Genomic DNA, 13,640 nt, shown 5'->3' with positions numbered 1-13,640 from the left:
TAAGCGCGATGTTTCATATCCCTGTCCTGTTGCAGAGTGGGCTCTATGAATGAATTAAGTAATTTTTAAATAATGCATTGCAAAATGCATCATATGATGCAAAACGCGTCATTGTGACGTGACAATTTTGCTTATTGAAAACGTGATTGCTGACATGAGAAAACATTTTGCCACTGTATCAACAGTGGACTAATGAAAACAAATACAAAAAAACAGGTTTGGAGTAGATTATTCCTTTTTAAGAATCATCATGTTTTATATCCCTGTCCAACAGCAGAGTGGGAAAGCCCCAGAGAAGGAGAAAGCCCCGGCCAAGCCCTGTGACCCAGAGGCCTATGAGAAGAAGATCAAGCTTCTAGAGAAGCAGAGGAAAGACGTGAGTCCCTCTCCTCTCAACGTTACATCAGGTGTCCTCTTTTACATATGGAAAGGTCTTTGTGAAAAATGTGGATGTTGCGGCTCAAATGACACCCTATTCTCTTTTTATAGTGCACTACTTTTGACCAGGGTCCATGGTAGTGCACTATAAAAGAGAATAGGGTGACATTTGGGACGCACATTTTTGATAAGGTGTCCTGTTTCCTTGTGGGGAAGTCTGTGCAAAATGTGTATATGACGTATTGGTTTCAGTTATATTTCTGTTGATGATGATGATGATGACAGGTACTGGACGTGAACAAGCAGTGGGATGTCCAGTGGAACTCTATGAAGTCACAGTTTGAACAGAAGGTATGTTCTCACACACACATACAGTCTTGTTTACTGTGTGTTCATCTAATAACCTGTGTGTGGTGATGGAAAAGGTGCAGTCGTGTGTGTGTGTGTGTGTGTGTGTGTGTGTGTGTGTACTTGGATGGCACCCAGGCTGTGTACGAGTCAACCACATGTTCTAGTCATACATCAGTCAGAAATCCCCTTACCTCTCGGGTACCCACTGTTCCTGCTGTGGTCCACACACTGAGACACACACACACATACTGAGACACACACTGAGACACACACACACACACACACTGAGACACACACACACACACACACACACACTGAGACACACGCCCACACAAACTCCAATGGCTCAGAGGTTTGACCCCATGTATCCTTGAGTCTAACCCCAAACTGCTCAACATATCGTTTTGTGTTATTCTGCTGGGTCTGAAATGATGATTCTGATCATCTGTTTGTCTCATTGAAAAGACATACTCCCTGTTTTTAAAACAGTTTGAACCCCCCCCCCCCCTCCCCTCCAATCAGATCACAGACCTGCGTCAGCGGCTGGCGGACTCCCAGAAGGCCGTGCAGGAGTTGGAGACGGAGCGAGAACAGAGGCAGCGGGACTACGATAAGAAGCTGCTGCTTGCCAAGTCCAAGATCGAGAACGTCCAGGTGAGAACGTACAGAAACCTAGTACCGACCCAACAATGTCCTCAAGACATATACAAACCCAACAACACACACTTACACTGAACATTTTTGCTGTGTGAGTGTGCAGTCTTCACTGCAATGAACACGTTAGTGACAACAGCTCCAACCCAGCCCACTCAGAATAGCCATGCTTCCTTGAGTATCTCTCACCTGTCTGTTTGTCACAATGACTGTATATGAATGGACTCAATAGCGCATTTGAACCCAAGGAAGTCATATATGTATGTAGACATAACATGCACGGATTAAGCTACTCCAGGAAGTGACGTCGCAGGCTAACTCAGTGCTGCCCCCTCTCATTGAGTATCTCAAGTTGAAGGCCAACCGGGGTACTGCAGGCTGCCAGTAGCAACTGAATTATCCTGATAACTTCTGTGTGCGTTTTTATTTATTTTTTATCAGTTCAAGGAAATACACTACCAGTCAAAATTTTGGACACACCTACTCATTCAAGGGTTTTTCTTTATTTTTTACATTTTCTACATTTGTAGAATAATAGTGAAGACATCAAAACAATTAAATAACATTTATGGAATCATGTAGTAACCCAAAAAGTGTTAAACAAATCAAAGTATATTTGAGGTTCTTCAAAGTAGTCACCCTTTGCCTTGATGACAGCTTTGCACACTCTTGGCATTCTCTCAACCAGCTTCATGAGGAATGCTTTTCCAACAATCTTGAAGGAGTTCCCTCATATGCTGAGCACTTGTTGGCTGCTTTTCCTTCACTCTGTGATCCGACTCATCCCAAACCATCTCAATTGGGTTGAGGTCGGGGGATTGTGGAGGCCAGGTCATCTGATGCAGCACTCCATCACTCTCCTTCTTGGTCAAATAGCCCTTGACCAGCCTGGAGGTGTGTTGGGTCATTGTCCTGTTGAAAAATCAAATGATAGTCCCACTAAGCCCAAACCAGATGGGATGGCGTATCGCTGCAGAATGCTGTGGTAGCCATGCTGGTTAAGTATGCCTTGAATTCTAAATAAATCACAGTGTCACCAGCAAAGCACCCCCACACCATCACACCTCATAATACTAATAATAATAATAATAATATGCCATTTAGCAGACATCCATGCTTCACGGTGAGAACCACACATATGGAGATCATATGGACTTGGTCTTTTACCAAATAGGTAAAAGACCCCCTACCTTGTCACAACACAACTGATTGGCTCAGATTGGCATTAAATCTTAAATTAACTTTTAAGAAGGCACACCTGTTAATTGAAATGCATTTTGGTTGAAAGAATAGCCGCTGTACTGTCCCCTGGTCTGGCCTTACAGAGCATCACATTTCTGCTTACAGGAAGTTACTTAATTGGGGGTCATAAGGTTGAATATTCCCAAATTGTACATATTTGTGACCGGGGGACCGTCATGACCCAGCAATGAAATTTTAAAGTAAATTGACCCAAAGGCATTTTTACCTCCATTGGTCTAGATTCTGAAGAGGATATTGGTCTATTTACTTGAAACTGTCTGCCGGACGGTCGGCCTGCCTGCCTGCCGGACGGTCGGCCTGCCTGCCTGCCTGCCTGCCGGCCTGTCTGCCTGCCTGCCTGCCGGTCGGCCTGTCTGCCTGCCTGCCTGCCGGTCGGCCGGCCTGTCTGTGGGAGAGAGAAGGGGGAGAGAGATCAAAATCACATTTTGTCACATGCGCCGAATAACCCAACAGGTGTAGACTTTACCGTGAAATGTTTAGTTATGAGCCCTTAACCAACAACGCAGAGTTAAAAAGTAAGAACAATTAGCAAAATAATAAAAAGGAAATAGTAACACAAAATAACAATAATGAGGCTATATACTAGGAGTACCAGTACTGAGTCAATGTGCAGGTTTACCAGGTAGTAATGAGGCTATATACAAGGAGTACCAGTACTGAGTCAATGTGCAGGGATACCAGGTAGTAATGAGGCTATATACAAGGAGTACCAGTACTGAGTCAATGTGCAGGGTTACCAGGTAGTAATGATGCTATATACAAGGAGAACCAGTACTGAGTCAATGTGCAGGGTTACCAGGTAGTAATGAGGCTATATACAAGGAGTACCAGTACTGAGTCAATGTGCAGGGTTACCAGGTAGTAATGAGGCTATATACAAGGAGAACCAGTACTGAGTCAATGTGCAGGGTTACCAGGTAGTAATGAGGCTATATACAAGGAGTACCAGTACTGAGTCAATGTGCAGGGTTACCAGGTAGTAATGAGGCTATATACAAGGAGTACCAGTACTGAGTCAATGTGGAGGGATACCAGGTAGTTGAGGTAATATGTACATGTGGGTAGGGTTAAAAGTGACTAGGCAATCAGGATAGATAATAAACAGAGCAGGAGCAGCGTATGTGAAGTGTGAAACAGTGTCTATGTGTGAGTGTGTGTGTGTGTGTGTGTGTGTGTGTGTGTGTGTGCGTCAATATGCTTGTGTGTGTGTTTTGTGTGTGAGCGTATGTAGTGTGTGATTGTTAGGGCTGACCACAATTAGCCGACTGGTCGATTGTTTGGTCGACCGAGATTTCTTTAGTGAGTGCTCTTATTATTTTTTTGACACGACACGACACATGGGGTGTAATCATTAAGCCGATTCTGTTGCCAAACTTTTCTTAAACTGAAGCAAACTGAACAAAACGGGGACCTACCTGAACTTGTCTAATAGACACTGGTTTTTGCTCTGTTTGCTTCCGTTTGGTTCATGAACGGTAAACGGTTTCCGTGATGAATACACCCCTGTCTGATTCGCTTCCGTCTCAGTGGACTAATCCATTGCGGAGGCCGCGGGGATGGCACAGTCCATCACTCTAAGACATACAGTGCATTCGGAAAGTATTCAGACCCCTTGACTTTTTCCACATCTTGTTACGTTACAGCCTTGTTCTAAAATGGATTAAATCGTTTTTTTCCCTCATCAATCTACACACAATACCCCATAATGACAAAGCAAGAACAGGTTTTTTGAAATGTTTGCAAATGTATTAAAAATACAAACGGAAATATCACATTTACATAAGTATATTTACCCTTTACTCAGTACTTTGTTGAAGCACCTTTGGCAGCGATTACAGCCTTGAGTCTTCTTGGGTATGACACTACAAGCTTGGCACACCTGTATTTGGGGAGTTTCTCCCATTTCTTCTCTGCAGATCCTCTCAAGCTCTGTCAGGTTGGATGGGGAGCGTCGCTGCACAGCTATTTTCAGGTCTCTACAGGGCTATAGACGAGTACTGAGTCAATGGGCAGGGATACCAGGTAGTTGAGATAATTGACGTAATATTCACATGTACGGTGCCTTCAAATTATTCATACCCCTTCACTTAATCCACATTTTGGGTTACAGCCGGAATTCAAAATGGATGTAAAAAAAAAAAAAAATTGAAATGTTTGCTAATTTACATATATATTAAATATATAATTTACGTAAGTAGTCACATCCCTGAGTCAATACTTTGTAGAAGCACCTTTGGCAGTGATTACAGCTGAGTCTTTCTGGGTAAGTCTCTAAGTGCTTTCCACACCTGGATTGTGCAACATTTGCCGTTTTATTCTCATCAAAATTCTTCAAGCTCTGTCAAATTGGTTGTTGATCATCGCTAGACAACCGTTTTCAGGTCTTGCCATAGATTTGCAACTAGATTTAAGTCAAAAACTGTAACTAGGCCACTCAGGAACATTCAGTGTCTTCTTGGTAAGCAACTCCAGTGTATATTTGGCCTTGTGTTTTAGGTTATTGTCCTGCTGAAAGGTGAATTCATCTCCCAGTGTCTGGTGGATAGCAGACTGAACCAGGTTTTCCTCTAAGATTTTGGCAGTGCTTTGCTCCATTCCGTTTATTTTTTATCCTGACAAACATCCCAGTCCTTAATGATTACAAGCATACCCATAACATGATGCAGCCACCACTATGCTTGAAAATATGGAGAGTGGTACTCAGTAATGTGTTGGATTTGCCCCAAACATAACGCTTCGTATTCAGGACAAAAAGTTAATTGCTTTGCCACATCTTTTGCAGTACTACTTTAGAGCCTTGTTGCAAACAGGATGCATGTTTTAGAATATTTGTATTCTGAACAGGCATCCTTATTTTCACTCTGTCAATTAGGTTAATATTGTGGAGTAGCTACAATGTGGTTGATACATCCTCAGCTTTCTCCTGTCACAGCCATTCAACTCTGTAACTGTTTTAAAGTCACCATTGGCCTCATCGTAAAATCCCTGAGCGGTTTCCTTCCTCTCCAGCAACTGAGTTAGGAAGGACGCCTGTACCTTTGTAGTGTATTGATACATCATCCAAAGTGCATTGAATAACTTCACCATGCTCAAAGGGATATTCAATGTCTGCTTTTTTTCTCCCCCCATCTGCCAATAGGTGCCCTTCTTAGCGAGGAATTGGAAAACCTCCCTGGTCTTTGTGGTTGAATCTGTGTTTGAAATTGAGGGACCTTACAGATAATTGTATGTACAGAGATGAGGCAGTCATTCAAAAATCATGTTAAACACTATTATTGCACACAGTGAGTCCATGCAACTTTATTATGTGAATTGTTTTGCAAATGTTGACTCCTGAACTTAGTTAGTCTTGCCATAACAAAGGGGTTGAATACTGATTGACTCAAGACATTTCAGCTTTTAATTTTTAAATAATTAGTTAACATTTCTTAAAACATAATTCCACTTTGACATTATGGGGTGTTGTGTGTAGGCCAGTGACAAAATCTAAATGTTATCAATTTTAAATTAAGGCTGTAACACAACAAAATGTATGTAGTCTGTGTGTGTTGGGAGTGTCAGTGTGTGGGTAGAGTCCAGCGAGTGTGCATAGAGCCGGTGCAAGAGTCTGCAAAACAAAATGGGGGGCCAATGTAAATAGTCCAGGTAGCCATTTGATTAACTGTTCAGCAGTCTAATGGCTTGGGGGGTAGAAGCTGTTCAGGAGCCTTTTGGTCCCAGACAAAGGGGACCGCTTGCTGTGCGGTAGCAGAGAGAACTGGGTTGTGGTAACCTTACCCTCTGTAGCACCGTATGATCAGTTGCCATACCAGGCGGTGACGCAGCCAGTCAAGATGCTCTTAATGGTCCAGCTGTAGAACATGTTAAGGATCTGAGGCCACATGCCAAATATTTTCAGCTTCCTGAGGGGGAAGAAGCATTGTTGTGCGCTCTTTTCATGACTGTGTTGGTGTGTTTGGACCATGATAGATCCTTTAGTGATGTGGACACCGAGGAACTTTGAAGCTCTCGACCCGCTCCAAAACAGCCCCGTCGATGTGAATGGGGGCGTTCGACCCTCTTTCCTGTAGTCCTCGATCAGCTCATTTGTCTTGCTGATGTAGAGGGGGAGAGAGAGAGAGTCAACAGACAGACCAGTTGGAGGAGGGACGGGAGAGGGACAGTGGGTGAAAGGAGTGGGAGGGAGAGAATGAGAGGGGGAATAAGGAGGTAGAGAGAGGAGGGGGAGAGTGAGAGAGACCGACATGAGGTAAATGATAAGTACGTCAACCCTGTGACATCTTTTCCCATTGACTGAAATGTACTGAGAAAAACATCAGCTACTATGACATTTGACCTTTTTTGCGAAACATGCCAGGATGACTGTTTCCTATGATATGATGTTGGCCAAACCCGGACGACGCTGGGCCAATTGTGCGCCGCCCTATGGGACTCCCGATCACGGCCGGTTGTGACACAGCCTGGAATCGAACCAGGGGGTCTGTAGTGACGCCTCAAGCACTGAGATGCAGTGCCTTAGACCGCTGTGCCACTCGGTCTGTAGTGACGCCTCAAGCACTGAGATGCAGTGCCTTAGACCGCCGCGCCAATCTGTCTGTAGTGACGCCTCAAGCACTGAGATGCAGTGCCTTAGACCGCCGCGCCACTCGGTCTGTAGTGACGCCTCAAGCACTGAGATGCAGTGCCTTAGACCGCCGTGCCACTCGGTCTGTAGTGACGCCTCAAGCACTGAGATGCAGTGCCTTAGACCGCCGCGTCACTCGGTCTGTAGTGACGCCTCAAGCACTGAGATGCAGTGCCTTAGACCGCCGCGCCACTCGGTCTGTAGTGACGCCTCTAGCACTGAGATGCAGTGCCTTAGACCGCCGCGCCACTCGGTCTGTAGTGACGCCTCTAGCACTGAGATGCAGTGCCTTAGACCGCTGCGCCACTCGGTCTGTAGTGACGCCTCTAGCACTGAGATGCAGTGCCTTAGACCGCTGTGCCACTCGGGAGCCCAGAGTGGAACATTACTCATCAGACTTTCACAGTCTGGATTAAACTGTGAATGAACTCTGAAAAAGTGGAGTTGAAGCAGGTTGTGAAATGATTGTGGTAATGTTGTGCCAATGTTGTTTTGAATGTTTTCAGGGGGAGAAGGAGTGTCTGAACTCTGAGACCACAGAGTTGAAGCAGAAGGTTCGTTACCTGCAGGATCAGCTGCTGCCCCTCAGTAAACAGAGAGAGTGCCAGGAGAAGGAGATCCAGCGCCTCAACAGGGTCACTACAGTCTATGTACTGTGTGTGCTGTGTCTGTGTGTGCTGTGTCTGCGTGTGCTCTGTCTGTGTGTGTGTGTGTGTGTGTGTGTGTGTGTGTGCTGTGTCTGTGTGTGTGTGCTCTGTCTGTCTGTGTGTGTGTGTGGTGTGTCTGTCTGTCTGTGTGTGTGTGTGTGTGTGTGCTGTGTCTGTGTGTCTGTCTGTGTCTGTCTGTGTCTGTCTGTGTGTGTCTGTGTGTGTCTGTGTTTTTCTGTGTGTGTCTGTCTGTGTGTCTGTCTGTGTGCTCTGTCTGTCTGTCTGTCTGTCTGTGTGTCTGTACGTACCGTGTGTGTTGTGACTTACTGTCTCCCCCTGCCACCCTTCAGGCTCTAGAGAAGGCCCTGAACCTGCACCCTCCCCCCTCCTCCCACCAGCCACCGGGCCAGGGCGCCAGTGGTAACCATGGTAACCACGACGACGGGGCTAGTAACTTGAGGAGGCAGGAGCTGCTCACTCAGATAGCAGTGTTAAAGGAACAGGTCAGTCTGACACTTCCTGAGATCATTGATCCATTTCAGTGATTGGCTACATTTCACCTACCTGGTGTCCATCTTATTACCCGAGGTAATCATCATCCCTCACCATCTTAGTTCCCGAGGTAATCATCATCCCTCACCATCTTAGTTCCCGAGGTAATCATCATCCCTCACCATCTTAGTTCCCGAGGTAATCATCATCCCTCACCAACTTAGTTCCCGAGGTAATCATCATCCCTCACCATCTTAGTTCCCGAGGTAATCATCATCCCTCACCAACTTAGTTCCCGAGGTAATCATCATCCCTCACCATCTTAGTTCCCGAGGTAATCATCATCCCTCACCATCTTAGTTCCCGAGGTAATCATCATCCCTCACCAACTTAGTTCCCGAGGTAATCATCATCCCTCACCATCTTAGTTCCCGAGGTAATCATCATCCCTCACCATCTTAGTTCCCGAGGTAATCATCATCCCTCACCATCTTAGTTCCCGAGGTAATCATCATCCCTCACCATCTTAGTTCCCGAGGTAATCATCATCCCTCACCATCTTAGTTCCCGAGGTAATCATCATCCCTCACCAACTTAGTTCCCGAGGTAATCATCATCCCTCACCATCTTAGTTCCCGAGGTAATCATCATCCCTCACCATCTTAGTTCCCGAGGTAATCATCATCCCTCACCATCTTAGTTCCCGAGGTAATCATCATCCCTCACCATCTTAGTTCCCGAGGTAATCATCATCCCTCACCAACTTAGTACCCGAGGTAATCATCATCCCTCACCATCTTAGTTCCCGAGGTAATCATCATCCCTCACCATCTTAGTTCAATTACATTTTAGTCATTTAGCAGATGCTCTTATCCAGAGCGACTTAGTTAGTGAGTGCATACATTATTTTTTTTAGTTTTCATACTGGCCCCCCGTGGGAATCGATCAAGGTAATCATCATCCCTCACCAACTTAGTTCCCGAGGTAATCATCCCTTTGCTGTATCTCCTCTCTCAGGTGAAGATCTTTGAGGAAGACTTTAGGAAAGAGCGGAGCGACAGGGAACGAATGAACGAGGAAAAGGAGGACTTGAGGAGACAGGTGGAGAGGCTGCAGGGTCAGATGACCAACCTCACCAATCAGGTTAGGAGCTGCTTTCTGCTAGGGGCTATGTCCTAAATGGCACCCTATTCCATATGTAGTGCACTACCCTACGGGCCCTGGTCAAAAGTAGTGCACTGAATAGGGAATAGGGTGCCACTTGGGACACACTGTTTCACAGCACTTTGCATTGAATAGGGAGGTTCTCATCTCCTCCCACCTCCGTGTGTTGGTTTTTCCTGACGGGTTCATCCATTTCTGTTGGGTTTGTTCCTCCGTCAGCTTCTCCAGGCCCAGAACGAGTGTCAGAGAGAGAGAACAGAGAGATGCAAGCTGGAGAGACTACAGATGCAGCATCATAAACAGGTACTGTAGTCACCAGGCCTCAGTCCCTTCTCACCTCCCACTATAGACAGGTTTAGCTTGGCTTCAAGTGGCTGCGGTGACCCTAGTCCATTAGCACAGGTATTATAGGCTAACCCCCTCAGTCCGACAGACAGACAGACCTACCTACCTTGTCTTCTCATGGCTGTGGTGGTAAACCTATCAGACTAGTTCCCCCTAGCTGAAGTAATGATGGCAATGGGATGGATTTTCTCCTGATTGGGTAAGTACAAATGGCTGTGTGCTGTGCTTCGCTTCCATCCAGTCTGTTTGAGGAGCACCAACTCGGGCTGTGCTTTACTCTCAAACTAGTGGAACATTCCTCTGCCTGGCTGAAAACAACCCCTCCGTATTTGCAGACGTAGATCAACTAGATCTGTTGCATAAATCCAAGTGACTGGGCGCTGTGCTTCCTCTACCTGGCTGCTTGCCCTGTCTTACTCTGCTCTGACCGGGGTTACCGAGGCGTGTGTCCCTGTGTTCCCTGGTAGGGCCAGCAGCAGGAGAGGCGTACCTCAGACCCCTCCTCGGGCACCGTGAACGGCCCTCTGAGTCCTCCCTACTGTGGTCCCTTTGTGCAGGTGGCTCCAGGAGGTGCCCAGGGGCTGGACGGCTGGCCAACACACTTCCCCCCCAGGATACCCAACAACGCAGCCAGCGCAGCGCCACCGGGACGTAGCGACTTCCCACCCCTCACACCGGTAAGGGTCCATGTCACAATAGATCTATTAGTGCAAACTGTAGCAAAAATTGTTTTGCAATGGAAAACCAAAATAAAGCGTTTCTAATTGGAATGGTTCAGGTAGTCCATCCCCATTTTCGTTCCATTTTATTCAGTTTGTTTTCCTAGTGAATATGACCCAGTTACTCAATCCCTAATGGACCCCTAGCCACCACTCCTTGATCATAGCTACTGACAGAGCAGCTTTTCCCCCTTGTCACTATAAAGCTACTTGCTCTTTGGAAGCTTAGGCCGGGTTACCGTAAAGCACTTTGTGACAATTTGTGTAAAAAGGACTATATAAATAAAATGTGATTGACTGACGTTGTGCTCTCTGTTCTGCTCTGCTCTGCTCTGCTCTGCTCTGCTCTGCTCTGCTCTGTTCGGGTCAATCAGGGATTCCTGTGGCAGTCATCGGTCCCCCAGCCCAAAGGGTCCAGGGTGCCCGGAGGAGGAGCAGGGGACGGATCCAGACCACCTCCAGAGAACACGGGTACGCTGACACAACAGATGGCCTCGGAAAAAAGGGTTGCAAACTTCCGGAGAACCTGGTTGGAAGATCACCCGGAATCAGGATGCATAAGCAGCAAATTCTGGATCCTCCAACCAGGATTTCTGGTTGGGAAAGTTACCAGAATATTCATATTTTTTTCTCTCTCTCTCTCTCTCTCATCCATTCACAAATGGTCTCTCTCACTTTTTCTTTTGTTCTCTGAGTGACTGATTGTGTGATCAATGAGAGGTTAAACCTTTTCCTCTATTCTGTCTATAGATCAGTCCACAGCAACTGGGTTTGGAAAAAGAGAGCGACAGAATATTGACCCTGGAAAGCACTAAGGGCCTCCACCGTTCGTTGTCTCGTTCCCTCACCATGGGGCTAGCTGGGTGGTAGCAGCATAAATCAGTTAGTGATTTGAACTATAATTTTCCTACTGAACTGTAGATATCCTGTTGTAATGTTGTTTATACTTGCCTTTTTATAAGCCTACTTGTGAAAAACACTGTTTTCGCTATTCAGAAATATATTACATGAATATTATTATTTAGATATGTTTCTTTTTTTAACCTCATTCTTTTTTTGGAGATTTAATATCTGCTTCATATGATTCTATGCAGGAACTGAAGTCATCTGCGTAATAGGTTGAAATGATCCAAATGTAATATTAAGACAATATACCCATGTGATTATCGGCTATTGACGATCGTGCCACTGCAAAGATGTAACCTTTTTACAAAGCTGTTTTGTTACTCGTAGGGTTAAGGGGTCAATTCACCCCATGTCAATAACAACCAATACTACTTGTATTCATTCCAACGATATATAATTATATAGGTAAATTGCCTTGGAATTGGAATCATAGAAATCGTAACCGTGGATGTTTCATTTCTGAGAATTTTTTTTCAGTACCATTTGGTGTTCTAGAACTGTACCATCAAGTGTAACTGTTCAAAAAGTGATTGTTATAATACATCAAACTTGGGAAGTGAATTTAGCTGGTATATCATGCCAAAAAACATGGTTGTGGTGATTTATTGATCATTTATTTATAATCTACTGTTTTGATGGTTGCATTGACTAAATGTAAATCACTTGTCTTTTAGTAATGCTGTTCTTTCTATGTCGTTAGTGTACTCCCAATATATTGTAGCTATTGACATCGTATGTTCGTAACACATACACGCACACACACCCTCCACAAGAGCACCTGATTGGCCAAAAATGACAATGTAATTTCAATGCAGCACCCTTTTTTTTTTTTTTTTTGGATTGAATTGGTTAAAATTATTTGATCATCGATTCCAATATGTATTCACATCCTAAGGTAGACAAGTCCTCAACATATTTACCCCAAGGCTGTCCAGTCATATGTCTGGAGGATTGGGTCATAGGTCGTAGTGTAGCCAGCAGTCCCAATAGGTTTCCTTTCCTTCCCTACTGTTGACCGTTGATAGTACTACTGTAGGGTGTATTCCTGTTCTGGTTGCTGTAAACGTTAGCCTACCTGAGCGCTCTGCTAGCAGAGCATAGTCAGTATAATGTAGGATCTGTATGTGCTTTTAATATGTGAATTTCTAATCGAGTTAACAGGGTATGATTGGTCTCCATCATATTGCTTTAACCTGTCAGTCATGTCCTTTTGCATCAGTCAGAGGCGAGGAAATTGAAGTTTATTTTAAAACTGTGAGACTCGGCTAACCCTAAGGCTCCGTGTCATAGTCCGCAATACCTCAGTAACAGCACAGTGATAAACCACCTCAGCCAGACAAGGGGGGGGCTGCTTCCCAAATGGCCCTCTATTCCCTAATATAGTGCACTACTCTTGGCCGACGCTCCCGGGCCCTGGTCAAAAAGTAGTGCGCTATATAGTGAATAGGGTGCCGTTTGGGTCACGTTTCTGACTCCGCTTGGCTTCGGTCTCGATCCACCTCTAAGACCAGCGACTCCATACGAACGCCTATCTGTCTACAGTATCTATCCGACAGTCCTGTGAACCCCTGTGACACCGTCGAGAGCCCGCTTGAATTCCAAACCCAGCCCAGCCCTGTACCTTACCTTAACTCCAGGCAAAATGGCAGCAACTCATTTTAGGTGGAGTTATTACCATTAGCTTATACCTTGCCAATGCTTTGATATCTCCACTAGTGTCTGGCGTTTATGGGCGAGGGGTTGATTTGGGGTTGGTCACTATCCTAGAGCTCCAATCCTCCTGATGTGTGATTTGGTTTGGTGGTGAACTAATGTTCTGTATCTCCTCTGAATCAAACCAATAACTCAAACGTTTTTTTTTTTTTTTTAAGACGTTAGATTCCAGAATGGTCCAATAGTTGAATGGAGAAGTTGAATTGCACTTTGAAAGAAATGCTTTGTTTTCCTCTGGCAGTTGTCTTTTTCTGGTTTGTAGTTGTGGAGTTTTGCAGTAGGCAAAAGGACATTACTGATGTGATGAGACTTTTTGTATTTGACTGGCTTAATAAACATATCCTAAATGTCTTCGTGCATCTTACTCTGGTGGTTATTTTCATT

At 45.1% G+C, this 13,640-nt stretch overlaps 1 protein-coding gene across 6 annotated transcripts in view; it reads left to right on the top strand.

Moving 5' to 3' along the window:
• The window catches only part of tnip1 (TNFAIP3 interacting protein 1), a 46,581-nt gene extending 32,974 nt beyond the window's left edge, over positions 1-13,607 (top strand). For 4 of the 6 annotated variants that reach the window (XM_041835782.2, XM_041835773.2, XM_041835763.2 and 1 more), the window contains 10 exons: positions 278-376; positions 664-729; positions 1,252-1,383; positions 7,777-7,905; positions 8,268-8,420; positions 9,427-9,552; positions 9,793-9,876; positions 10,386-10,595; positions 11,012-11,108; positions 11,388-13,607. In XM_041835782.2, the coding sequence (XP_041691716.1) occupies positions 278-376; positions 664-729; positions 1,252-1,383; positions 7,777-7,905; positions 8,268-8,420; positions 9,427-9,552; positions 9,793-9,876; positions 10,386-10,595; positions 11,012-11,108; positions 11,388-11,452 (1,161 nt within the window). In that variant the 3' untranslated portion in view covers positions 11,453-13,607. Of the gene's footprint in view, positions 1-274; positions 377-663; positions 730-1,251; positions 1,384-7,776; positions 7,906-8,267; positions 8,421-9,426; positions 9,553-9,792; positions 9,886-10,385; positions 10,596-11,011; positions 11,109-11,387 lie in introns of those variants that run through there. The other 2 variants (XM_041835791.2, XM_041835799.2) reach the window with 2 other exon arrangements.
• Positions 13,608-13,640: the final 33 nt, after the last annotated feature.

Source organism: Coregonus clupeaformis, chromosome 29 (assembly GCF_020615455.1).
Source record: "Coregonus clupeaformis isolate EN_2021a chromosome 29, ASM2061545v1, whole genome shotgun sequence".
NCBI classification, from domain to species: Eukaryota; Metazoa; Chordata; class Actinopteri; order Salmoniformes; family Salmonidae; genus Coregonus; species Coregonus clupeaformis.
This window is presented reverse-complemented; position numbering and strand designations above follow the sequence as displayed.